Source organism: Aotus nancymaae, unplaced genomic scaffold, assembly GCF_030222135.1.
Source record: "Aotus nancymaae isolate 86718 unplaced genomic scaffold, 86718_ANA_hifiasm-v0.15.2.pri h1tg000014l, whole genome shotgun sequence".
In the NCBI taxonomy this organism is placed as follows: Eukaryota; Metazoa; Chordata; class Mammalia; order Primates; family Aotidae; genus Aotus; species Aotus nancymaae.
The window spans coordinates 122,402,675-122,430,115 of record NW_026988425.1 but is presented as its reverse complement, the minus strand read 5'-3'; the positions used below and the strand labels follow the sequence as shown (position 1 = coordinate 122,430,115).

General features: G+C 49.7%; 1 protein-coding gene across 3 annotated transcripts in view; it reads left to right on the top strand.

Moving 5' to 3' along the window:
- Positions 1 to 27,441, top strand: part of PCSK6 (proprotein convertase subtilisin/kexin type 6) — a 182,273-nt gene that overhangs the window by 105,045 nt on the left and 49,787 nt on the right. For 2 of the 3 annotated variants that reach the window (XM_064376307.1, XM_021674365.2), the window contains exons 12-13: positions 11,926 to 12,114; positions 16,099 to 16,235. In XM_064376307.1, coding sequence (XP_064232377.1) covers positions 11,926 to 12,114; positions 16,099 to 16,235 — 326 coding nt within the window. Of the gene's footprint in view, positions 1 to 11,925; positions 12,115 to 16,098; positions 16,236 to 17,396; positions 17,678 to 27,441 lie in introns of those variants that run through there. The other variant, XM_064376308.1, reaches the window with a different exon arrangement.

Sequence of the window (27,441 nt, the reverse complement as noted above, 5' to 3'; positions counted from 1 at the left end):
CAAAGTGCTGGGATTACAGGCATGAGCCACTGAGCCCAGCAGGAATCACTTCTTAATCCACCAATGTTTTGAGGCCTCTTCCCCTTTTGTAGCAGATTGCTCCATGATAGGGGATCAGTTCCTCAGCCTGAATCGCTTAGCCTAGTCTTGGAAATTCTTACCCATGTTTAGCATATCAGACCGAGCCAGGGAGCTGTTCCTTCCAGAAGGGTGAACTGAGGAGCAGCTGCAATTTCCTTTCTCTCTCCACCTGATAGAGGTTGGCGCTGTAGTCCCAGCCCACCCTGCCTGCCCTGGGAGCCTGCAGTGTGACTCCACCCGGCCTGAGCCGGAGCGGCCCGGTCAGCACCTTCTCTGTTGTGGGATGCGGGGGCGCTGCTTGTTATTCATAGTACATAGCAGCTTTGTGTGGCTTTTATCTGGCCCCGTACAACCTTCTTCAGGCCTAAGCACTGGGATTTTTTAACAAGGCTTGAGCAGTGTGCTGCAGGGCCCTGGCTTCATCTCTCTCCCATGAACAGGCCACACCCAGCATTGATCTTTGGATTAAGTTTTTCTAAATCCGTTTTGTTTGTTCATTGAAATATTTATTTATTTACTTATTTATTTGAGACCAAGTTTTGCTCTTGTTGCCCAGGCTGGAGTGCAGTGGTGTGATCTTAGATCACTGCAATCTCCACCTTCCAGGTTCAAGCCATCCCCTTGCCTCAGCCTCCCAAGTAACAGGGATTACAGGAACCCACCACCACACCTGGCTAATTTTGCCATGTTGGCCGGGCTGGTCTCAAACTCCTGACCTCAGGTGATCCACCCGCCTCAGCTTCCCAAAGTGCTGGGATTACAGTCATGAGCCACTGTGCCTGGCCAAAATTTTTGTTTTTTTAAAAAATCATCCAGCAGGATGCAGTGGTCATGCCTGTAATCTCAGCACTTTGGGAGGCTGAGGCGGGTGGATCATGAGGTCAGGAGTTCAAGGCCAGCCTGGCCAAGATGGTGAAATCCTGTCTCTACTAAAAATACAAAAATTAGCTGGGCAGGGTGGCAGGCGCCTGTAATCCTAGCTACTTGGGAGGCTAAGGCAGGAGAATTGCTTGAACTGGGGTGGCAGAGATTGCAGTGAGCCGAGATCATGCCACTGCACTCCAGCCTGGGGCAATAAAGTGAGACTCCATCTCAAAAAAAAAAAAAAAAATCAGCCATAAAGTAAATCAGAAAGCAAGAACCTTACCCTACTAAGGAAGGAAATCAGATTATTCTCCTGAATTCTGCTGTTGCAGGGGTTCTTTTAAGGAGAACAGTGTTTTCTCTGGGTCTTACATCTGATAGAGAGTGGAGTGCGATTTTCCCATAACTACTTGTTTCCTTCGGAAAACATGTGTTTGAAAAAGATATATGACTCGATGATTAAAAGTGGTATGTTGCTTTACAATAAATACAGATCACTCCCTTTAGATTGCCTGTCCCTTGAATATGCCTCTACTCTTAGAATACACTCTTTTGCCACAGAATGTTGAGAAAAAATGTTTCTGGTGGAAGCCTTGCGTATGGTAGGAATGCAGAGAGTATGTGTTGGCTGAGCAGTAATCTTTTGAAAAATTACCTTTTTCTCCCTTGGCTAATTGCACCTGACCGCTGAGTGATCACTCCAGGCCTGACAGCTTGGCCGGCCACCCAGCAAGCCTCAGTCTTGACTTCTTAAGGCATCAGTTTCTCTGAGGAGCCTTAGACTGTCAAATTGAAAAGAAGTAGGAGAGTCTTTGAGATAAAGGAGGTTTTGCCTTCTCTGTCTTTGTTTGTTGGGAAATGCCCGCAGCCTGGACCCTCAGAGGCTAGGTGAGGGAGGCGGGCTCCTGGGTCTGGTTCCTGACCCCGGGGGCTGCCCTCTGCCCCGGCGCCTCGGCTGGTGTCCCCATCAGGGCTGCTCCTGAATGAAGCATTCTTCTCCTGCCAGAAATCGTTTTAAGATGGCAGAGTGGTGCCTAGGTGGCGAATGGTTGTTTTTATTTTTATTTTATTTTGTTTTTTAAGTGAAAGCACACAGAGTCTAGACAGCGTAGGTTGAGGGGACCCGCCGTCACATACAGTGTGACATTGTTCCTGTCCTTTGAGGAAAGTAAGGACCCTCAAAACTCCAAGAGAGGAGAAGAATCAGACTTCTGTTTCTAAAGAAAAGTCATCTTTACCTTTAGCGGTTTCAGACTCTTTCTGGAATATTCAGCCAGCCTCCCGTCTCACACCACTTGCTTATCAAACCGCTTGCTTAACTCTGTAACGTGGTTATCACAGAGGACATAAGGGCCTCCAGAGACAGTGGTGTTACCAGGTGGAGTTCGATGCCTCCCATCCTCCACTGGGCCTCCCCTTGACTGAGCTGCTAGTATCCCCATGGCTCTGTGCGTTGTCCCCATCAGGGTTCCCAGCTGCTAGGATCACGTGGCTGAAAATGAAAGGAAGTGTTCCCACAGCATTTTCCCGTCTTGTTCTAACTGCCCCCCTCCACGTGCATTTCTGGGTCCAGCTGTCTACTCTGTTGGCCTCATCCTGGTTTCTTCCTCCCATGGTGGAATCCTAGGACTTTCTGAACGTTCCAAACCTGTCCTCAGCTGCTTCCCGGGGTGAAGAGCAGAGCAAGAGGGAGGACAGAGAGAGCATGTGTGCTCCTTTATCCACCCGTCCCGTGTGCAGCCATGTGCACTGCATGGATATGGTCACTGTCTTTCCTCTTGAACAGGAAAGAATGCTACCCTGCTGTGACCACAGGTCAAATAACCGTGTTCACCTGGATGTTACGTACAGGTGTCCTCTAGATGAGTCAGGTATCCACACCTGCCAGGCCTATGGTAATGGCACACGTGGTCCTGAGGGCGAGGGGCCGGGGTGTTAATACGCCCACCCCTCTGGTCACGTGCAGGGGCAGGAATGAAGATCCCTGGTACCTCCCTCCACCCCCAGCCCTGGGCTGGGATATGGTCATGGTTCGGGGAGTCTGTCCTCATCACAATGACTGACAGAAGGAGTCAAATGAGCCACCCCTTCTGCACGTCCCTCCTGTGCACCCAGCCTGTGCTCCCAAACTACCATTGCATCCAGCACCCCGAATGACTGCACAGTGCTCATGCCTTGTCCGCCATGGTGTCCCCCTGCTGAGCTCCTGTCTCCAACACTGCCCCAGTGGCTGGCATCACAGCCACTGCCTGCCCCCGAGTCATGCTCGGGCCAAAAGGCACAGAAAGGCCACCAGCACAGCACAGGGAGGGCTGCAGAGGAAGGAGCTGGGGCCATGATGCCAGTCCCCTTCAGGAGGCAGCTCTGTCACTTGAAACAAGGCCATCCATCGTGTAAAAAGGACTAGCCAAAAGGGGACCCCAAGTGATATGCTGGCATTTCTCATCTGGACGCTGCACATTTGGGGACTGTGGGGTTTGAGCCTGTCTCTGTCTAGATCCACCTGAAAGATAAGAAGTCCCTGGAAGGGTAGAGAAAATCAGGAGAGAGGGGACCTCAGGGAGGGCTGGGCCTGGGTGAGGATCAGGGAGCCAGGCCCCTGCTCCGAGACACCACTGTATCATGCTGGCAGTCTCTTTGCTGCCTGGTGTTCTTCCTGCCCCAGAACAGACTGAGCCTCAGAACCAAGGTGGTGATGTCTGAGCCAACTCTCCAGGAGCCCACGCGGGGCAGGGCCCATCATAGGCAGCTTTCAGGAAGTGCTAAATCTAAATGCAGAAGCGAGAGGAAGTCACTTGAACTGAATGACAGCTACTGCTAGCAAAAGAGAGTGACTTGCTGGAGTCCTCCAGGATAGCACCAGATGAGAGTGCGAGCTGTGCCGGGGCCTCCGCTGTGATCATCAGATTCGTAGACCAGGGGCGTGTTGACCTACTCCGGGGCACAAATGGTTTCCATCTGTTTAGAACCTGTTTCAATTAAACAAAGGTGAATAGGATCATAACCAGTGACATCTGCCTGTGAAAATGATTTTTAAATCTGTGTGTATTAAATAGAAGGATAAGCTGGGTGTAGTGGCTCATGCCTGTAATCCCAGCACTTTGGGAGGCCAAGGCAGGTGGATCATCTGAGGTTGGGAGTCCAAGACCAGCCTGACCAACATGGAGAGATCCCGTCTCTACTAAAAATACAAAATTAGCTGGGTGTGGTGCTGCATGCCTGTAATCCCAGCTACTCAGGAGGCTGAGGCAGGAGAATCGCTTGAACCCAGGAGGTGGAGGTTATGGTGAGCCGAGATTGCACCACTGCACTCCAGCCTGGGCAACAAGAGTGAAACCCCGTCTAAAAAAATAATAATAAAAGAAGGATAAAGTTGATATTTGTATAGCTTTCCTTCAAGTGAAAAAGAAAATTAAGCTTAGTATTATTACAATGAATGAAATAGAGGCCCAGCTGTTAAACATCCTGTTTGCCTCTTGATTTTTCTAGCTAGTACCTCTCTTGCTGCTTTGAAAATCCAGGCTCCTGGGAAACGGTTTGTGATATGCATGACTCCCACCTCAATGCTGGGAAGACTGCAGCAACAGGGTCTTTTAAACCAACACGAAGCAATAAGAACCTTCCTGCACGTCTTTCATTTTTGCTGGTTTGGAAGGCTGCTGTCCAGACAGAGCTTACAGTTTAGCTTGGCCTGTCTTTTAAAGAACTGTCTCACACATCCACACAGGATACCTCACACCCAAAAGCCAGTGTGTTGCGTTGACTATCAAGGATTATCTGCAGAGCAGATCATCTTTTTATAGATGTTCAGGAATTACCTCTGGATTATCCACATATCACCTACTTTGCTGGAATTTCGTTAAACTAGACTGCGTAGGGTGGTCTTTTTAAAACAACTCTATTTATAAAGACATACGGCTGTGGGGATAGATAATGGAATGTGATTATAAAGGCACTTACTCTATGCCAGGCATTGCTCTAAGCACTTTACACTGAAATCCCCAATAAACATACGAGGCTAGGGTACTATCTTTATCCCGATTTTATAGAGGAAGAAATGGAGGCACAAAGGAGTGAAGAACTTAGGCCCAGAGTTGGGGTGCTGCGGGGTTGAGCTGCTCCTGCAGGCTGCTTGTCTCCAGAGTTCACCTTGCCCCTGTAGGCAGGAACTCAGGCGGTACTGAGCCAAGTAGTCCAACCTGCCCACCCGCTAGATAGACCTTACCTCCTTGACCTCTGTGTTTCCTGCTGGCTGGGGACACCGCCTCCAGGGATGATATAAAGTACCCTGATCCTGGCTGCCTAGAGGGTCCTCCAGCCTTGGCCAGGTGCCAGTGCCAAAGAGCACAGCTGCCAGTGGCTCATCTGCAGCAGGTCAGCTGGGCAAGCAGGTGAGGCCAGGACCCCAGTGGCCTGACGGAGTGCCTGTGCAGATCAGACACAGGTCCGCCCAGCTCCCTGCCTGGTTTGACATCTTTTTAGGAAGCTAAAAGCCCTTCCTCTCTTTGGGCTGTCTCAGGATTATACAGATTTCTGCCACTCTCCCATCCCCTTCTCACCATACCTAGCCTCTCCCTCCAGGGCATCTGACCTCTGTGCATACCTGGGTACTGCAGGAGGTCCTTAATTCTGGTTTCTTCTCTTGTACTATTGTTATTTAGAGCATGCCTGGGCATCCTCAGAAATCTTTTGGGGTGCTGTGCGGTCCTACCCTGGGGGTCGCCATACTGGGCCCGCCACGTTTGTCCTGCCTCCTGGTGCCCCTTGCAGGTGCAAGCAAACTTAACCAGCGGCCTGTGTTCCTGCAGCCCTTCTCCTTCCTGGCTTAGTTCTGAAGCAAACTTATTTTCCCCAAATTGTAAAGGCTACTTAGTTCTAAAATTAGGATTTGAATTTGAATACAGTTGATTCTCACTATTCATGGCACTGTTCTACAAAGTCACCACGAGCACTGAATTAGCAAATACTGAAGCACTGTTCCTAGGAGAGATACAGGGTTAAGTTCCTGCGAGCCTCTGATCACAATATTTTTGCCAGCCTATCCATACAGACCTTGTTTTATGTGTATGTTTAAAGACAGCTTATTTAACATAGATGATGAGTTCATTAACTTGAGGCTCACAGCTGACAGCGCTAGTGCTCATTGCTGGAAAAATTGTGTGAAAACACATTGTCTAACACATGTGTTTTCTCCATAAGGCACATCTGAGCCTTCTCATACTTAGGGACACTAGACAGTGCTTCAGCACTGCACTTGGGGCCATTTCAAACAGTGAATTCACCAACAGAAAAGCACAGAGGCAGGCATCGTGGTTCACACTTGTAGTCCCAGCTACTTGGGAGGCTGAGGTGGGAGGAGCGCTTGAGCCCAGGAGTTCAACTCCAGTGAGCTAGGATCACACCACTGCACTCCAGCCTAGGTGGCAGAGCGAGACCCTGTCTCTGAAAGACAAAAAAGAGCACAAAAATGTGAAAAATTTGGCACTAAATACACTGTGAAACAGACACTTGTTTTTTTTTTTTTGAGACAGTCTTGCTCTGTCACCCAGTCTGGAGTGCAGTGGCACAATCTCAGCTCACTGCAACTGCTGCCTCCCAGGTTCAAACAATGCTCCTGCCTCAGTCTCCCGAGTATCTGGGATTACAGGCACACGCCACCATACCTGGCTAATCTTTGTATTTTTAGTAGAGACAGGCTTTCTCCGTGTTGGCCAGGCTGGTCTCGAACTCCTGACCTCAAGTGATCTGCCCACCTTGGCCTCAAAGTGCTGGGACTACAGGCATGAGCCACCACACCTGGCTTGTTTACGGCATGAGAGCTGCACCAACAGGTGGTGTTGCCTTATTTGACCTCTCCTGGGAGTGTGCTCACTGGGGGACTCGTATCTTAACCCTCTGCGCACATCTCCTGCACATGACACCAAGTGCCACAGGTGTTGGTTTGGGGGATAGAAATAAATGTTAGCCACTAGATGAATATGCAAATGCAGCATCTGTCAATAATGAGGCCTGACTGCGTATTTTAATGTCCTTTTTACTCCCCTTCAGGTTGAATCGTAGACTGTTAGAATTGGAAGGCATCTTTAAAGCCAGCTAATTCAGTTCCCTCATTTAACACAGAAGAAAAAGTGTGCTATAAATTTAAGCATTATGTATTAAAGCACCTTATGGCCCAATTAATTGTGGACAGCATTGTCTAAGTTAATGTACTAGATTAGCTTTTTTTTTTTAGTTGAATTTTATTTCTCGCCTAAGTGATATGCTATGGTTTGATCATCAAAAGTAATTTCAGCCGGACACAGTGGCTCACGCCTGTAATCCCAGCACTTTGGGAGGTTGAGGTGGATACATCACCTGAGGTCAGAAGTTTGAGGCCAGCCTGGCGAATATGGTGAAACCCTGGCTCTTATTACAAATAAAAAAATTGTTCGGACATGGTGGCGTGTGCCTGTAATCCCAGCTACTCGGGAGGCTGAGGCAGGAGAATCGCTCGAACCCGGGATGCAGAGGTTGCAGTGAGCTGAGATCGCACCACTGCCCTCTGGCCTGGGTGACAGAGTGAGATTCCATCTTAAAAAAAAGTAATTTCATGTAATTTCATTTGAGGAAAATTCTCAGTCTTAATTCATCTGAATAAGGATGCCCATAGATGAATGAAGCAGCCCACCTCAGAGCCCAAAGGCCATCTTGTTGAGAGCATGCATCCTGGAACACAGGTCTCAGAAGTGACTCAGAAGCCTCCTGCCACCCTCACACAGGCGCACTGTGCCCTCCGACAGACCTGCTGGTTTTCCTATCGCTTCATTTAACAATCTGTCCCACTCCACTCACTCCCGTTAGCGGGTCTGTGAAAAGGTTTCCTGGGTCACCTGCTGCTGTAATGGGCCCCAGCTCTTCAGCCTCCCCTCCCCAAGCCAGGTGCCAGCACAGCAGCTGGGAGGACATTGCTGCCTCCTGATTCTGGAGGGTCTCTCAACATGGCCCGGGGACAGTCATGGGCCCAGTGAGGAAGTGGGCCCAGCCCTGCAAGTGCTTCTCGCAAGGATCCGGGTTGGCCCAGGAAGCCAAGCTGGAGAGAGGGCTTCAAGGAGGGAGCGAGAAATACTGACTTGGAGTAGCTTCCCAGGCAGAACAGGAAAAGTGGGGAGCTGGAGGCTCCTGGAGGCGGAGGGGTTCAGCCCACAGCCTGCTTTCTTGCTTCCCCTGCCAGTCGCTTACTTGAAAATACTTATTTTTGCTATTAGATAGTATTATGCATTGGGAAAAAAAACAGGAGGAGGCCAACGGATCTGTGGCCTTGGGTTTCTAGGAAGTCGGCAAGATGGGTGCTGTTGGTGGGCCTTTACCTCCTCAGGAGAAGGGAGCTGTTGCCGAGCACATGGGATGAATGGAGAACATCTGAAGTACCATAGTAATTACCGCTGAAAGGTAGCTCCTTGGCATGTGGCATTTGCTGTCATTAGAGAGCTTTTCCAAGTCTGGGAGTCTCCCTGGCTTAAACAACGCTCAGCCTGCAGGCAGATGTTGCGGGATCATTTAACCCCTTGGAACCTTTTAGGGTCCTAGTCAGATGGCTTTATGTACACAGACCATGATCTCAGGAGTTAATAGCAGAAGACACTTTTCAGTTATTTTGGGAACTTTAAGATCTTTCTAAATCAATTTCCATCATTAAAGTACAGTTTAGCTGTATTCATGTGACAGCGATCATCTCTGCACATTGTTTAACCTAAAAAATAAATCACTCGACAGTCGACTTACATTTTCAGTGTTACCTTAGAAATAACTGTAGGATGGAGAATAACTTCTGTTTTTTTCATTGACTGTTCTACTTCCTGTCTTGGAGTTAATTTTTTTTTTTTTTTTTTTTTTTTGAGATGGAGTTTCGCTCTTGTTACCCAGGCTGGAGTGCAATGGCGCGATCTCGGCTCACCGCAATCTCCGCCTCCTGGGTTCAGGCAATTCTCCTGCCTCAGCCTCCTAGAGCTAATTTTTAAAGTGATGACTTTTGATAGGCGGTTTCCTTGTCTTCTTCCCGGAGTTTCCATCTGGAATACAGAAAAATGTGAACGAAACCATCCTGAATCATTTCGAAGCCTCCTGTTTTGTTTCTCTTCTGAATGAAAGCACTCTAATTTGGGATGTTAGGTCAATGGTTTCAATAGCAACCGCAGAAGTGAAATGTGCGAGGAGCTAACTGCGTGTCAGGAAGGTAGCAGCGCCCTCCCGCAGTGGCTGTGCTGGGCTCCCGCGCTGCCCCACAATGTACAGGAATGAGTCCCGGAAGCCTGTAACTGAGCGATTCAGCAGTTAAGAGATTTCACATAAAAACTAATTGTTAGCCTTGTTCCACCAGGCGGCTCGGCTCACCCTCCAGGTGAGGGCGAGGGCTTGCCTTTGAAAACCAAACCAAGTGAGGCTAGTAACTCCTGCAGAAGCTGGGTGCTCCCACCCTCAGCCAGCCCCCCTGCAGGCAGCAACAGCGGGGCTGCCAGAGGATCCCACCCAGGAAGATGTCACCCAACCCAGCCTTCCTTACCCAGCGGTGGGAGTCCCTTACTTAGCAGGAGTAAAAATGTCAGACGCAAGAGACTTTGATGCTCTGAGATGATTTTTTTTCTAGGTGTTCACTCTGTGGGTGGGGCGCAGAGTGGTGGGGCAGGTGAGGGGCGGGGCTTGGTTGTCTTACTTTTACCCTGTTCCTGTTCTCTTCATCCCTGTGCTTTATCAGTGAGATTAAGGTTTCTTTGCAAGGATTCCAGGTCTATTTCTAGAGCAGATTGATCACTTCCCCTGCCAGTGAGCCGTTGGTTGGATCTGGGGACAGTGTCTTAAACTTGGTTCAGTCTTCTGTTTCTGTTTCCCCTTGATCTTGCTATTCAACCCTAGAAAAATGTTGAAGTGTGAGAGGGTAGGGTTATTCCTGGTTCTTGGGGTCGTGGCTGGGAGCCATGTTTTGAAGCCCCGGGAGGCACTGAGTAACTGCTGGCTTAGGTGTTTCTCCACCTCCATTTCACCATGTTGGCCCAACACACCCACCTTGCTTTCTGAGTGCGGGGTGCAGGGGGGGATGGGGGGCCACTCACCTGGAGACACATGTGGGCCCCGCAGGGCCTGGAACTCTCCAGAGCCTTCTCTTATGTTCTGCATCTACCACAGCGGGGGCTGCTGACCAGTTAAATAGCAGTAAAACTTGGGAGAAGGCAATGAAGGAAGTCAGCATCTCTAAGTCAATTTATGGTGCATGCAAAGCATGTTTTCAAATATTTACAGAGTCTCTGAGGGAATTACATCACTGTTTATAACTGTTTTGATTGTTTTTTATGACTCAGGCCCAGTAGAGCCAAGAGATGTAATTCCTGAGAGGCTCTGAGCAGAACGCCTCGCGCCTCCCGGGAGGAGAGTCCAGGCATAATGGGAAAAGCGCTCCCCATAATAAGCCGAGCGCCAGTCATGTGGTGGGGAATTATTAATGTGCTGCTTGGTGGCGGTGGGCCTGCACCAAAGAATGCCATCTTTCTTCAGCTGCAGGTCACTGGGGTGGCGGGCTCAAGTTCAAGGAGGTGTGAACCCTAGTGGCCTGGAATCGGTGGGATGGTCCAGCCTGGACACAGGAGTAGCCTTGGGGTACAGATTTTGTGTCTGCTTGGTCTGGGGAGTATATCAGAAAATTCTGGGAGAAATGAGTCTTGAATGATTGAGGCTTTGTTTTTATCCTCAGACTCTATCCCATATGGTAAAGCTGCCCTGAGTGTGTAAAGGGAACCATCATCCATTTCCATCACACGGCAGGAAGGCAAGGGGACCCCAGCTTTCTGCAGGAGAGTTGGGAGCACATGAGTTTAGCACCCTCAACCAGCACGAGAGGGCAGACTCTGAGCTGTGTCCTTGACTGTGGGTCCACACAAGCTTCCTTGTGAGGCAACGAGGCCTGGAGGCAGAAGCAGTGGGCTCTGGGGCCCCGACTCCCAGCTCCTGCCCTGATTAGCTGAACCTTGAGTGCTGTCCTTAATTTCCCTCTGGATTAAATGGGTTAATCCTTGGAAATTCTCAGGCCAGTGCCTTATGCCCAGTGCACAGTCAGCTCGGGAAATGTTTGCTGTTGCTGTTACTCAGCATTGTGACTTCTATTTTCAATGGAGTCTTTGAAACAAAGTAGTGGGATTTTTAAACATTTTTTTGTTTGTTAAAACATTTAATTATTTTTATATATGTAAGGAGTCCAAGGACAGGTTTCTTACATGCACATATTGCAACGTGGTAAGGTCTGGCCTTTTAGTATCCCTGCCACCTTAAAGGTCACAGTAGGTCAACTGAGAAATGAGCTGGCCAAATGCCACTGAGGAGAAGCTGCCTTCTGGTCACGGAAGGGGGCCCATCCCTGGGGACATTCACCTGAGTCTGCCCAACAACCCATCTTTTTTATTTTATTTTATTTTATTTTATTTTATTTTTGAGGTGGAGTTTTGCTCTGTCACCCAGGCTGGAGTGCAGTGGTGCGATGTCGGCTCACTGCAACCTCTGTCTCCTGGGTTCAAGCGATTCTCCTGCCTCAGCCTCCTGGGTAGCTGGGATTACAGGCGCCCACCACCACACCCAGCTAATTTTTATATTTTTAGTACAGACGGGATTTCGCCATGTTGGCCAGTCTGGTCTTGAACTCCTGACCTCAGGTGATCCACCCGCCTCAGCCTCCCAAAGTACTGGGATTATAGGCGTCAGCCACTGTGCCTGGCCGAACCCATCTTTTAAATCTCTGTAAGCAAATTCCAGAGGTGTAAACATCTTCAGGACAAGTGATACAACTCACAGTGGAGCATCCGTGTGAGACATTCAGAGGCTTCTGCGGCTCCCTGGGGGCCCCAGGGCCCTGAGGCTGCAGTGGGGACAGAGCAGATGGGCGCTGGAGCCCCTCGCCCTCGGTGTGGGCAAGACTTCGTGATTTCGATGCCAAGTGCTGAGCCCTCCCTCCTCCCGCAGGAGCATCCCCTTAGTGCAGATGCTGCGGACCACTGCCCTGACCAGCGCCTGTGCGGAGCACTCGGACCAGCGGGTGGTCTACCTGGAGCACGTGGTGGTTCGCATCTCCATCTCGCATCCGCGCCGAGGAGACCTCCAGATCTACCTGATTTCTCCCTCGGGAACCAAGTCTCAACTTTTGGCAAAGAGGTAAGATGAGCGGTGCGGGATGGGGACTGGGGCCCACCGAGATTTACACTGCACGAGAGCTTCAGTCCAGTCTTGGGCCCACAGTGTCTCTGCAAGGCCTCCTGGCACGTAGGGGCTCCCACTGGTTCTACTGGCAGCTTCCTTTCTCATGGAGACCCTCACATGTAGGCCCCACAAACCTTAAAAGTTGCTCCCTAAACCTTGCCTTCCAACAGGTCCTGGAAAACTTTCCTTTTCAGAAAGAAATGACAAAAGACTTGTTGTTTCATTTTGTTTGGTTGTTAAGTGGAGGGATTTGTGGAATTCTGGCTCTGCCTTCATTGCTTAGAAGTGCATTGAAGGTCATTTTTATCCTATTCAATTGGCCTTTGAATCTCGCGTGTGTACCGCAGGGAGCATTGTTTATTCCCCCGCCAGCCCTCCCACCAGTTGTGGGCTGCCCTGCAGAACCTGCGCCTGCAGGGACCTGCCACAGGAAGACAGACAAGCTCAGATGGCGTGCGGGGAAGGGGCTCCCAGGCTGCTCTCTGCCACCTTCTCTTGCACTCAGGGGCTGGAAATTCCAAAGCTTTGTGCATGGTTTGTGGGAGGCTATGGAGTTGTTTCTTTAACAAACTTAGAAACGGGGAAATACATTAATGCAAATATATGACTTATAGGTAATTAGAATGAAGGTGTTTTTTGGAACTTAGGGGGGCCAGGGTATCCTGGTACCTTTTTGTCTCTTTCTAGCTAAGAGGTAGAGAGAGAAAAGAGATTTCATGGACAAATCAGCATTTCCAGCTTCTCTCAAAACCCAGAACTGGCACCGTGCCCATGTTGCCTGCAGGAAGCCCCCCAAGTCCAGGCCGACTCTGTCTACTGGGGTGTGGTCCCCATCCCCATTTGCTCACTCTGGGCCCACTTGACTCCTTTGGTGACCTGCCTGAGTCTGTGGCCCTTGTGTGGGTTATAGGGAGCTGTAGAGATTCAGAAACAGGGGCTAGCGAAGGCTCTCAGATGGGACCAGGCAGAAGTTGGGGGTTGGCCTTTGCTTAACCCTCCCCTTTTCCCCCACCCCCCAACTTTGTATGAAACAGAGTAATTGACTCAGCAGCAATGCAAGGCAGACAGGGCCATTGTCCAGAGGAATGGGGCCTGTGCTGTGCGCTCCACGCCACTGCCCAGCAGCCTGGTCTCTCCGCAGTAGGCAAGCTGGGGTGGTGGCAGCAGGCAGTGGGCCTGACACCAGCTTTGCCGTTGGTGCACTGGAATCAACCCTGAGGCAGACCCTGGTACCAAACTCAGCCCGTCCCACATTCTGCTTTCATAACACAAGCCACAGGGGCACAGCTCTCTCCTGCAGGGAGGCCCGGCCGTGCTCTGACTGCCCATGGGTGGCCACACGGGCATGAGCAGTTCCGGTGTCAGCGGGCAGCCTGATGCTATGTTGCTCCCAGTGGTGTGTTTTATTTTATTTTTGAAACTATTTTAATCCCTCTTAGAGATTTTAAAAGTCCCCATTTCTAGCATTTCTTGGAAAGTTGGAAGCTATCCGACACCAGGCCTGTGTTCCTGCGTGTGCTGGGCTGAAGCTGAGCAGGTGGGCGAGTGTGTTTCCATGTTTCCCATGCTGGCGCCAGCCCTGAGGCCAGCGACGGGCTCTCCATACACCCCAGCTGCACATCCAGTGGCACCCAGGTTTGTGACCCCTGACTCACAGGCAGAGCTGGGTGCAGGCCCAGGTGATAGCCTGGGTTAACCGAGAGCCTGTGGTGAGGCTAAGAGGCTGGGGCAGCAGGTAGCAGGCAGGCGGGCGGCAGTGACCCTGGAGACTCGGCTCACACCCTGCTCTTCCACTCCTGGCTGGTCTCCCAGGAGCTGGTCACTTTGCCTTTCTTTGTTCCTCACCTCTGAAAATGTCACTTCGGTCATCTGTAAACATTAGGACTGCTACAAGAGTTGAGTGTGACAGTGTAGATGAAAATGTTTGGCGTCATCCCTGGTGCAGGGGCCTGGCTGTCCTTCATGTCCTGCTTATGTCTGGCCGCCTGACCCACAAGAATCTTCTGGAACCTCAGCCTCCCCTCTTCTGCTCCCCCAGGGCACCGTTTTCCTTCCCTGGAAACCCTCCTCCTCCTGCTGCTTCCCAGTGTTGAGCCCTTGATAATAGAGAACAGGTCCTGCCAGACCTATAGGAAGCCACCTCTTGGCTGAGTAGTGCTGTCCGTGTGCCATCCAGCATTTTAAAAAACTACCCTAGCCTGGATATGGTGGCTTATGCCTGTGATCCCAGCACTTTGGGAGGCCAAAGTGGGTGGATCACCTGAGGTCAGGAGTTTGAGACGAGGCTGGCCAACATGGTGAAAGCCTGTCTCTACTAAAAATACAAAAATTACCTCGGTGTGGTAGTGGGCACCTGTAATCCCAGCTACTTGGGAGGCTGAGGCAAGAGAACTCTTGAACCCAGGAGGCAGAGGTTTCAGTGAGCCAAGGTCATGCCATTGCACTCCAGCCTGGGTGACAGAGAGAGTCCGTCTCAAAAACCAAAACCCCCCAAAAAACCTACCCTGAGATCACTCTGGCTGTCATCGGAGTCCTGGGACTCTGATGTTTTTGTGATTATATCAAGAACGTGTGTTTTAGGATGGATGCCCTCCTCCCCTACTGCACATCTTACTTAATTTGGCAGCTCTTTTAAGTTGCTGGTTTATTCATTAAGAAGCCATTGATGTCCCTCAGCACCTCAGCCCTTAAAAGACAGCCTGTCCTTGTTCTGTCCCCAGTGTGTTGAGTTCAGCTTGGCATTGAGTGTGAAAATCAGCCTTGACCTTTGCCATTTCTTAAAATAAAGCAGAGGATGCTCCCCACCCCACTCTTCTCCTTTGCAAAGAATGTTCCCTAGATAAACATTTTCCTACATGAGTGTTCAGAGAACCACCAGATCGGAAATTGAATCTCACATCATTCAAAACTTATGCATTTCAATTTCTGATGAACAATAAAGAGCCCCATATTAAAAAAATGTTTATTCCAAAATCAAGAGAGTAAAGTAGACTATGAAGAAAGAGTAAGAGGAAAGAACCTTGAATTGATTCCTCTAAAACGAGTCGCTTCTGAGGACGGCACTGGGTGCAGGAGATTGGATGTTGATTAGTTGCATCCTGTTTCTGCTTGAACCGAGTGTGAGGTGGAAGGCCCAGGCGCGCGAGGGCACAGCTGGGAAAGGCCTTCAGCTTACGAAGGGCAAGGGAGGCTCATCAGGACCTGCATGGGGGTACTGCTGGGGGCGAGGGAACCGCCGCCACCTCCTGGCTCTACACGGGCCCCTCTCACTCCCACTGGAAAGCAACCAGGCCTGTCATCTTCATCCCTGCCAAATGCACCTGTTGAGACTGCATAAGCCCTGAAGGTGAAGGGACAGCACTTTCCCCACAAGCTAGAGTAGCCGTTTCTCTTTCCTTATTTGAGTCTCCCAAAGAACAGTGCACACAGCTGGCTCGAAGTCAAACATGGAAATTTTGTTCTTCCACAAACAAGCACTTTAAAAAGGTGTCCTTAGTGAGCACCCCGGGTGGAGGGGAGGGGTGCCTCTCTCTGCTTTTATGCATCCAGGCACTGGAGTTATGGGCCCTGTAAGATTGTTCCTTGGTGAGAAGGAGCCAACCGCCTTCTGCAGGAAAGTGTCGGGACTGGGGGCATTTGTTGGTGACCTTATAAACATCTTTCACTGGGCTATGTGAAGCCTGCCTGCCTGCCTACCTCTCAGAATGTTAGGGAGGTTCGAGGAGGTGATGGAGGAGATCGTCTGTTTAAGAGTTTAAAGACTGTCATGTTTCACTGTGCCCTTTGCTCTCAGGTTGGCTGAGGGCCAGATCCTGCTAACCTGGGGGTACGCTCCAGCCAGATCTTACAGTCCCTTGAGACCCCTTCTTGTGCCAGCCCCTCTGCCCGGCCACTCAGTACCAGCACCTTCACTTTCTGACACTGCACCTCCAATTGCAGATTGCTGGATCTTTCCAATGAAGGTTTTACAAACTGGGAATTCATGACGGTCCACTGTTGGGGAGAAAAGGCTGAAGGGCCTTGGACCTTGGAAATCCAGGACATGCCATCCCAGGTCCGCAACCCGGAGAAGCAAGGTCAGTGGCTCTTGGGAATTTCATGACAGCTTTTGTATCTCAACCCTCTTGCTACCTCTGGGCCTTTATTTAACTACAGAGTCTCCGATAATTCTTTGTTTTGTTTTGTAGAGGTAGAATTCCCATAACAAAAAATTCTCCATTTTAATTATTTTTAAGTGTACAATTCAGTGGCTTTTAATATATTCATAATGTTGTGTAACCATTATCACTAACTATCTAATTCCAGAACGTTTTCATCCCCACAAAAAGAAACCCCAAACCCATGAAGCAGCCTGTCCCCATTCCCTCCTCCCCTCCCAGCTCCTGGCAACCTCTAATCCACTTACCAGTTCTGTGGATTTGCCTCTCCTGGGTATTTCGTATAAATGAAATAATATAATACATGGCCTTTTGTGTCTGGCTTCTTTCACTTACCGTGATGTTTTCAAGGCTTCCCCATATGGTAGTATGCATCAGAACGTCATTACTTTTATGGCCGAACAATACTCCATTGTATAGATTGATCACATTGTGTCTGTTCATTCACCCTGTGGTGGACATTTGGGTTGCGTCTACCTTTTAGCTCTTACAAATAGTACTGCTGTGAGGATTCACCTAAAAGTTTCTATGTGGACCTATGTTTTTCTTTCTTATGGGTGTATACCTAAGATTGGAATTGTCAGCTCATATGGTAACTCAATGTTGAACGTTTTGAGGAACGTCCAAACTGTTTTCCACATTGGCTGCTCCGTTTTACGTTCCTGCCAGCAATGTATGAGGGGACCAGCTTCTTCACATTCTCATTAACACTTACTATTCTCTGTTTTTTAAAAAATTATAACCATTCTAGAAGGTGTGAAGTGATGTCTGTGGTTCATCAGTTTCATGATGGTGCACCTTGTTGCACACAAGTTTGTAATTCTGATGAAATTCAGTTTATTTTTTCTTCTGTTGCCTGTGCTCTTGGTGTCGCACTTGAGAAACCATTGCCTAACCCGAGGTCCCAGAGAGTTACTCCTGTGTTTCTTTGAAGAGTTTTATAGTTTAAGCTCTTACATGTAGATCTTTCATCCATTTTAAATTAATTTTTGTATACGGTGTGAAGTAGGGGTTCAGACTCATTCTTTTGTACCCGCTTGTCCTAGCATCACTTGTTGAAAAATACATTTTCTACCCCTTGGGTGATCTTGACAGTCTTGTTGCAGATCAGCTGATGACAGGAAAGAGGTTCGTTTCTGCGCTCTCGATTCTGTTCCATTGGTTTGTATGTCTGTCGTGGAGTCAGTGTCACGTTGTTTTAATCACTGTTGCTTTGTAATGAGTTTTGAAATCAGAAAGTGCAAGTCCTCCAACTTGATTCTTTTTTTTCAAGGTTGTTTGGCTATTTTGGGTCCCGTGTAATTCCTTATGAATTTTAGGATAAGTTTGTGCGTTTGTTTTTTAAAAAGTAGTTGGAATTTTGATAGAGATTGGATCTGCGGCTCATTTTGGGGAATATTGCCATGTTAACAATATTAAGTCTTCCAGTCCATAAACATATTTTTCTGTTTATTTAACTCTTCCTTAATTTTGTTCAGTAGTGTTTTTTGTAGTTTTCAATATTTAAGTCTTTTGCCTCCTTGGTGAAAGTTGTTCCTAAGCATTTTATTATTTTTATGCTAGTGTAATTGGAATGGTTTTCTTAATTTTGCTTTTGGATTGTTTATTTCTCTGGTAATTCTTATTCCCTTTTTAATTCCTTTTACTTAATGATCAGTCATTTATTTGACCAATCCTTATTAAGTGCCAGACTCTGATCTAGGTAATAGGTTACAACCAGGAAAGAAAACTGGAGTGGAATAATTAGCACATCTTATTTTGTAGTTACCCACAAAGGTCTATAAACACCTCTCTTTGTTCCCTGGGTTGAATGCATAGTAACGTTTACAGAATATGCTGGGATCTTAACTTTTCTATGGGCGTGTTTCCTCAAGGATTGCTTTCACTGTTCTGTTGTTCCTTGTGCCTTTATTTTTTATTTTTATTTTTTATTTATTGAGACTGAGTCTCGCTCTGTTGCCCAGGCTGTAGTGGAGTGGTGTGATGATCTCGGCTCACTGCAACCTCCGCCTCCCGAGTTCAAGCGATTCTCCTGCCTCAGCCTCCTGAGTAGCTGGGATTACAGGTGCGTGCCACCGTGCCTGGCTAATTTTTGTATTTTTAGTAGAGATGTGGTTTCACCATGTTGGCCAGACTGGTCTCAAACGCCTGACCTCATGATTCACCCACCTTGGCCTCCCAAAGTGCTGGGATTACAGGCGTGAGCCACCCACCCAATCCGCTTGTACCCTTTTCTATGAAGATGCAGTCTGCTTCTCGTTCACCCTAGGAGTGCATGAGAACCTTCCCCTGCCCGGGTTCTTTTCCAGTTCTCCATAAAACACAGTTTTAGGAGAAAAGAAGAGCACTGACTTGCCTTACACAGAAAATCGACTTTAAGTCATTAATTCATCTCCAGGCATCTTCTACCTCCCTGAGTTGTATTCTTTCTGGTTTTAAAAGAGTAAATAACTATTTTAAGAAAGTGTTATAACAAATTCTAAAAATACAAAAATGTAAAGTTTTAAATGACCTGAAATGTACATGTTTTAAAAGTGGAAGCTCCTAAATTCTTTCTTGTAAAAGCTTTCTTCCCAAAGTATATCGGCCTAGTATTAAAAGTCAAGGTCGACTCCTCATGCCAGCTGCATTCTCAAGCATTCACTGCTTCGTGGGCACAAGGTGGAGTTCTCATGCCAGCCCACATGGCCTGCTTGCCTGGGAGGCTGGTGCTGCATGCGGGAGAGCATGTGGAGGCTGGGCTACTGCTCTTGTGTCCTCCTGGCATAGCCCTGGGAGCTGGGCACACCATTTTACAGCTCTAGACCTGTGATCTTTACTCTGTATCATGAGCAGAATACAATGAGCCCTACCTGTGTCCCAGAGCAGCTTTGAGGGGACGGCTGATCCCCCATGGAACTGTGCCACTGCAGGCAGTCTTTCTCATGCATCCATCTCTTTCCCCTTCCCGTTAGCCAGCACACGTGCACTGAAGCCTCTCCTCTGAGTCCACATCCCCTCCAGCTACACCCACTTCTCTGCTCCCCTTTATGGCAAAGCCGGCAGAACAAGCTGCCTGCTATGACTATCACCGACTCACTCCCAGCCCACTCCCATCTACAGCACAAAAACCTGGGGCTTGACACAGTCCCCACTGTTCCCACACTGCCCAACCGATGGTCCCATCTCTGTCCTCCCCAGGTTGTTAAAGCCAGGGTCAATGGTTCTAACAAAGTAAGCACGCTCTCGGGACCACAGGGTACAGTGGTTAAGACTGTGAGCTCAGGAACCCTTCCACCTGGAGGTGGATGCTGGCTCCACCTCTTAGGAATACCTGTGACCTTGGCGAGTCACTTAGCCTTGCTAGGCGTTGGTCTTCTTATCTAGAAAATGGGGGTAGTAGCGACGTTACTGTGCTGTGGTGGAATGAAATCAGGCAAGACAGGCCAGGCTGGAGACCCAGAGCAGGGCCAAGCTGGAGACCCAGATCACGGCCAGGCTGGAGACCCAGAGCAGGGCCAAGCTGGAGACCCAGATCAGGGCCTGGCGCACAGTGACATTGGCCGCCCGCCCCCTCTGGATGGGCTGCTCACCACTTTCATGACCTCCCACAGCTGTTAGAGCAAAACCCAAATCTCTTAGCCTGACCTGCACACCCTGCTCCTTGTGCCTCTCCTTCGCTGATCCCTCTCACACACCCCTGCACCTGCTCCTGAACCCTCTGCTCTGTCTTTGTTCCTGTCCAGGAATCTCATCCAGCCCCATGACACTGAGCACCTTGTACCTGCTGGGGATGCCCAAAGCCGCCTCTCCCTGCCCCTCACGCACCCAGACCTGCTCTGCAGCAGCTTCCTGCTTCTGGGCACGGGTCTAACCGGCTCTGCGCTTGTGCATCTCAGCCAGAGCTCCAAACTGCCTCTTTCCTGTTTTCCACATTAATGTAAATAGCTTCATCTTGCATTCCATTGCTGGGCCAAACCCCAGGAGGGAACCTTCAATTCTTCTTTGTCTCCTTCGCCATCTGCCTCCAGAATATATCTGAGTCTGCCCACTGCCTCAGTCCAGTCCCCTGTCGTCTCTTCCCTCCTCATTCCACTGGCCTCCTGGCCTCGACCCCTACTGGTTAGAGCCACTCTCCACCCAGCGTCCGATGGTCCATTTAAAATATAATTCAGGTGATGGTGCACCCCTCTAACCACGTTCATGACCTCCCGCAGCTCTTAGGGCAAAACCCACACCTCTTAGCCTGACCTGCACATCCTGCTGGCACCTCTCCACCATGAGCCATTTCCTACGCCTCATCACTGACCTCCCCTCGGTTCCCCTTTGCACAGACCGCTCCCTCCTCCGGGACAGCTATCCCTCGGGCTTCCTGTGGCCACAGCTCAGACCTGGCCTCATGGAGAGGTCCCATCTGAATCCCTGTAGTGGAGGCCCTACCCACTCTCCCACCTCACACTCCTTCTACAGAAACACAGAGGCAGGGGTGAGAATGGGGAAGAATACGAATTTGCTGAGATTATCATTCTACATTTAGTGGGAGGGGTGACAGATGATGTCTTATTCTTAGCACCGATAGAGACATATAAACTCAAATATCATCTCATAATAGAGAGATCACCAAGATTTAAAACAAGATTCAGACCTTCCAAATCACTAGAGGGAAATAAGAGTGAAGAGAAATTGATCAATATGCCAAAAAAAAGAAAAAAAAAGAAAAAAGAACTATGGGCAAATTTGAACAGGGATACGGAAGTCTTAAATAAAACATTAGGAAGTGGAACTCATCAGGTTATTCAAAGAATACTACTCCCCTCCAAGAATGCAGCCTTCACTCAACAGATATTTATTGAGCATTTACCAAGTTCTAAGCACTGAGATACAGCAGTGAACAAAACAGATGCTAAGCTTATGTTCTAGAAGGCAGAGTAGGCCGCAAACAGGATCACCAAGCAGGGAGCTGTTGTCCACTAGATGATGAGAAGCCCCAAGAAGAAAAATAAAGCAGGGCAGGGTAACAAGGGCATTTCAGCGTGTCCTGGGAAGGCCTCAGGGAAGGGACATTGAGTAAAGCTCAAAGAAGATGAGGGGGTGAGCTCTGCAGACATCTGGGGAAAGGGCATTCCAAGCAAAGGGCTCAGGGGTGCTAAGGCCCCTGGGCAGGGGTATGCCTGGTGTGTGTGTTCCAGGCACAGCAGAGAGGCCCCCGAGGCTGCAGCGGGCAGTGGGAAGAGGAGCAGAATAGGACAGGGTCGGCATTGAGAGCGCAGGGACCAGATCGCACTGGGCTTTGTCAGCCTTCACAGGGACTTGGTGGGAAGCCACTGAGGGATTTTAGGCAGAGGAGAGAGGTGATCTGAGCTTCCGTCTTAATGGACTGACAGCTGGTCAGAATAGGTGGAAGTGGGAGTGGGAGAGGAACAGAGGCGGGAGGCCAGTTGGGAGGTCACTGTAATGTCAGGTGCAGGTGACTCTGACCGGGCGGCAGCAGTGGAGTATGTGAAGCAGTCAGATTCTGAAAGCAGGGTTGAGAGATTTGCAGATGGATCAGATGTGGGCTGTGAGAGGAGAGAGGGTGCATGGATGACTCCAGAGTTTTTGTCCTGTGCAGGAGAAGAATGGAGTCCCAGTTTAGATCTGGAACATTGTGGGTGGGGGGAGAGGATGCTGGAGAGAAGGTCAGGAGCTTGGATTTGGGTGGGTTAAATCAAAGATACTTACAACAGGTCCAGGCGGAGATGTGTACTCAGAGGTCAGGGGAGAGACTGCACTAGAAATACACATCAGGTATAGTTAGTATCGTCAGCCCTTCAAGCTGAATGGGCGATGGAAGGAGCTCTGTTTATATGACAATGATTAACTCATGTTTGGGGCCTATTGCATATAGGTGCTGAGTGAGCTTTGGGGTTGCAGCAGGGCACAGCACGGAACCGCATGCCCTGCACACCTGTGTACCTGCCCCACCGCTTCCTGCCCAGCCAGATGCTGCCATATCAACTCCCTACCTGCTGCCTGCACGGCACTCACCAGCTCTGGCCTTGGCCTCAGCACTGATGAGCTTGCTGTCTGCAGCCTTCCTTCCTTCCGGCCCTGCTGCGCCCCGAGAGCTTCCTGCTGCAGGGTGTGTGATAGATACACAATAGGTGTTGGCAGATTAGTCAGTTGGAAGCATCTGTAACCACCACATGACCAGATGCTCTGTGTGCTACAGAGGACACACGATTAGTGGATACTGGAATACTTCCTGAGGGTAGCCCCAAATTAAGTCTTGACACAGGCCAATCTCCATCCCTCAGCATGGGTAGAAACTGGATCTTTGCTTTTAGAAGGTTGAGACGGGTACAGAATAAACACCTTGTGGGACCTTCTAGCTCTGACCTTCTGTGACCTACTAGAATTTGGGGGTGGGGACACATTCTCCAGTGTCATCACAGAGAGCGCACATTCCTGCAGGGCATCTGGGGTCAGTTCGTTCCGCACAAGTTTTAGCCCGTAGAGAGCCGCTCCCGAATGTGGTCTTTGCCAAAAACAGCAACCGCAGGCACGCATCCTGCCATGGCTGATGCATGGCAAGCCCTCCCTGCTGTGCATGGGGAGGGAGGGCTCCTTGCTGTCACCCACAGGCTCTGTGCATCCTCCCCAAGCACAGTGGGAGCCAGCCTGAGTCCCATCAGCGTCTCTCCACAGTGGAAATCCCCGTGGCCCTCGCATGGGACATTGCAGTTGCAGCTGAACCTCCCCCACCTGCCCTGCTCACCTCATTCCAGGGCCAGCCTCTGAGCATGTTGTTCAGCGTGGCGGCTGGATCCTCCTAGGCTGAGGAAAGGGAGTGACGGAGTGAGGCCAAAAGGGGTCAGAGGGGCTCAAACAAAGGCCAAGCGGCCCTTTCCAGGTTGGTGTCTGGGCCCAGTGCTTTTGAGGTCAATCCAGGATAAGCCCTCTTCAGCCCCCAAGTGAATGGCGCCTCTTCTGGGTGTTCCTGAAATGTCAAAATGGGAAGGTCTGCGTGTACTAACACACGTCTCCCATGCATTTTGCAGAGGTCCTGCCATGTGCTAGAGGCTGTGCCGTTGCTCAGGGGCACAGGGAGCCCCAAGACACAGTCCCTGCCTCTGATGAGCCCACAGGCTAGGTGGGAACGTGTCAGGTTTCAGGAACCAATAGTACCATGCGCAAGGGCCCAAAAGCCACTAGTGACCCAGAGGAGTGCCCCAGAGTTCAGCGGAGCAAACAGGGATTTCGGGCTGAAAGAAACAAGAAACGACTTTTGAAGAAGGGCCTGCCTAAGCCCAAATTCTCAGGAGCTCCCCAGTGCCAGGTGGGCAGGACAGCACTGGAAGGGGCTTCTCATCCGTGTGTGGGTGGAGAGGGGAGTCCGGCCCTGCCCGCGCCATGATGCTATTGTGTATGCAGGGAGATGGGACCAGCCCCAGCCCTGAATGTTCAGGTCAACCTGATAGTGTCTGTTGGGGACCTCAGCCTGGGAAGGTGACAGAGGTGACTTAGGTTGCCCTCCAGCTCCAGGATTCAGAGCTCCAGAGGCCAGGAAAATGCAGGACTGGTCAGCATCCGTGGAGTCAGCTGCCCTGTCGACCTCATTGATGCTGAGAGATGAACTGATCCCAGATGGGCACGATCTTCTACTCCCTGGTTGCCTGGTCAGGGTGGCCTGTGAGTGCACAGTCACTGCCAGCCTCAGTGCCAGGCACAGTGCAGTGCACACACAGGCATAGAGCAGAAAAGCAGGCAGTCCTCACTTCTCTTTTTTTTTTGGGACGGAATCTTGCTCTGTCACTCAGGCTGGAGTGCAGTGGCACAAGCTCGGCTCACTGCAACCTCCCGCCTCCTGGGTTCAAGGGATTCTGCTGCCACAGCCTCCCATGTAGCTGGGATTTATAGGTGCCTACCACCATGCCCAGCTAATTTTTGTATTTTTAGTAGAGACAGGGTTTCCCTGTGTTGGCCAGGGTGGTCTTAAACTCCTGACCTCATGGTCCACCCTCCTCGGCCTCCCAAAGTGCTGGGATTACATGTGTGAGCCACCGCACCCCGCCCAGTCCTCACTTGCCTACAGGCATTCTGAGAACCTGTGCTTGGGGCGGGTGCTTTGTTTCTGTGTTGTTCATTTCAATCTCCTTCAAATCTCTGCAACTTAATTGCTTTTAAAAGAAAAGGAGAAGGAAAAAAAACTGCTCCAATGGTGTGCTGTGTAAAAGTGCTTTAAAATCTAGGCTAAGACCCAGGGTTTATGAAGTAATTAAGTGATCTGACTGATATGCTAGCTCGAATAATCCTCACCTCCTGTCAGATTGACTGAGCTTATGTAATTAGTTTTTAGAGTTGAGTAGCAGATTAGTTATCCATTTTCCTCTTCAGTTCCCAGGCCAAACATCTGGGAACAATTCAGGAATGGAATCCAGTGCGAATCCTGCTTTGCAGTCCTGCAGTGTTTGTAGGTATTAACAGTTCTTCATTCATTCCTGCATCCAGCACACCTTTATTTATTTACTTATTTTATTTTATTTTTGGGACAGTCTCACTCTGTCACCCAGGCTGGAGTACAGTGGCCCAGTCTTGGCTCACTGCAATCTCTGCCTCCCAGGTTCAAGCGATTCTCCTGCCTCGGCCTCCCCAGTAGCTGGGATTGCAGGCATCTGCCACCACACCTGGCTAATTTATTTATTTATTTATTTATTTTTAGTAGAGATGGGGTTTCACCATGTTGGCCAGGCTGGACTTGAACTCCTGACCTCAGGTGATCTGCCCACCTCAGCCTCCCAAAGTGCTAGGATTACAGGAGTGAGTCACCGCACCTGGCCCAGCACATGTTTAGTGAACTCTACTTAGCTCCAGATCTGGGAACCCTAGGACCTTGCCCTGCAGTGCACAGCATGGGTGTGGAAGAGGGAGTAGCTTCCCCTGGGTGAGCCCACCACTCCAGCTGTTACGCAGCGAGCCTGCAAAGCTATGAGACAGTGAGCTGGCGACAGCGCAGGCAGAGCAGGGGTGATATCTTGTCCTGCAGAACATCTTTCGGAGAAGTTTGGCTGCATTTTAGAGAGTTTGGACACAGAATGCAGAAAGCATCCAATCTCTGAGAAACATATATGCTTCATTCTCCTGCATCAGACATCGGACAGGCCTGGGGTTGGCTCCTCCTGCCTCCACTTTTCCTGTCTCTCTGGGCTCTGCGCCGGGCCTCCTCTCCTATAAGACAGGGTTGTGCAGAAGTGACACCCAGACCAAGTAACTGAAGAGAGGAGCCTCCCAGCACACCCTTCTTACCTTGGAGCCCACATGAGTGGTTGCACCTGGACCACAAGGCAGAGCCTGCGCACCTGCCAAGGTCAGGCCAGCCTCCCCACCCAGGGGCACGCTATGCTCAGCACCCTCAGGCACAGGAAGGTCCCTGCACCGCCTCATGACCTGGGGCTTGCACGGGCACGCCTGATGCACGTGAAGTGCTCTGCAGGAGTCGGGCTTGGCTTTGTCAACATGAAGGGGCGTCTGTATGGTGCTTCTCCTGTTCATGGAGCACACACCTTGTCTGCATACCTATGCCATGCCAGGTCTGCAGGGCAGGCACGGGGGTGAGGGGCGCTTCCTTGTTCTTCACCTCTGCCTGCTTCCACCCCAAGAGTCCAGCTTAGTGCCCTGCAGGGAGCTCAACCAGGGGTATGCCTGGTCTCTGTAGGGGCCCAAACTTCCCTGACGTGGCCTGGCCCTCCCTTTGAAACCAGGAGCATACCTAAAGTGTGGGGGCACCTACCACGGTCTTCCCCTGCCAGGGAGAATTGTGAGGCATCAATGTCTAAATGGAAAAAATAATCAAGCATGCTTTCCAATCTTCTCTCTATAATTGACACCATGTATCTTATTTCATGGCTCCAAAGGGTTTAACATACTTGGTATTCGCATAGTAATAAATAGACTGAGACAATTGATGGCACTTTAAAAATCCTGTGGCACTCTCTTGAACTCTGAGAATTCACTTTCTCCCTGATAAAATTTCTTTTTTCTCTAATCTTTCATCTGTTTCCAAAAGAGTAGCAACCCACAGGTGCTGTGTTCTTCCTGATTTCAACGGCATTGTTTCCAGATTCCCAGCGATCTAGGAAAGAAGTCCCATTTATCAAAAGAGCAAGAGAGGAATAGGGTGTTAATTAGCATCTGCGTGTTCTCCAGCAGGCACTGGGCGCTGCTTTATCTCGCTATTGCAAATCAGTATAGAATCAGGGGCCTTACAGTTAGATGATAATAAGGAATTAAAGTTTCAGGAAAAGTTATTCTTGCTAGTGATGCATGTCATGGTATTTATAAGTGAAGACATTATGGCAATACGGAAGATTTGTGCTTTAAACTACTCCACGGGGTGGCGGGGGGAGTGGGAGAGCAGAGAGGGGCTGGACGAAACAAGATTGGGGAAAGTTTGGGGATTCTTGGTACCGTGTGATGGGGACATGGGGACTCATTGTACTGTTTTCTCCATTTTGTGTTTATTTGAGAATTTCTATCATGAAAAGTGTTTTTAAAAGCACATGTATGGGAAACATTTCTTCCACAGAGGTCAGAATGCAAGCCTAGCCAAGAGATTTGGAATGCACAATTAAATATAACCATGGAGAGATTCCACTTTAGTTCTGCACTTGTGAGGAGTAAATGCTCAGTGTGGCATGGGATGAGTAGTTTCTTTTATGTTTGACTGAAGACAGTCTAGACAGTGCCTGGACGCATGTATGTGTGTGCGGGGGAAGAGTGTTGTGTATAATATGTATGTATGTAGTGGGTTTGTATGTATCCATGTATGATGTGCATGTCTATGTGGATATGTATATGTGTGCATGTATCTCTGTGTATGTGCATGTGGATATGTGGGTGTGTGTTTGTGTGTGGTGCACAATTGCTTGTTTTTCGAGACTCAGCGTAGCACAAGGTTGAGCTCTGGAGCCACCTGCTTATCAGATCTGTCTTCTACCATTGGTCAGTGTGGACCTGGGCAGGCCATCTCCGTGCTCTGAGCCTCCAACCTGTCCTCTGCACAGGGACGGTGGGAGGATTAAACAAACAGCGCCCCAGAAGTGCCGAGCCTTATCAGGATGCACGTGACTCTCTTATTGTGAGTGTTTAGATTCTCCTTTTGTGGAAA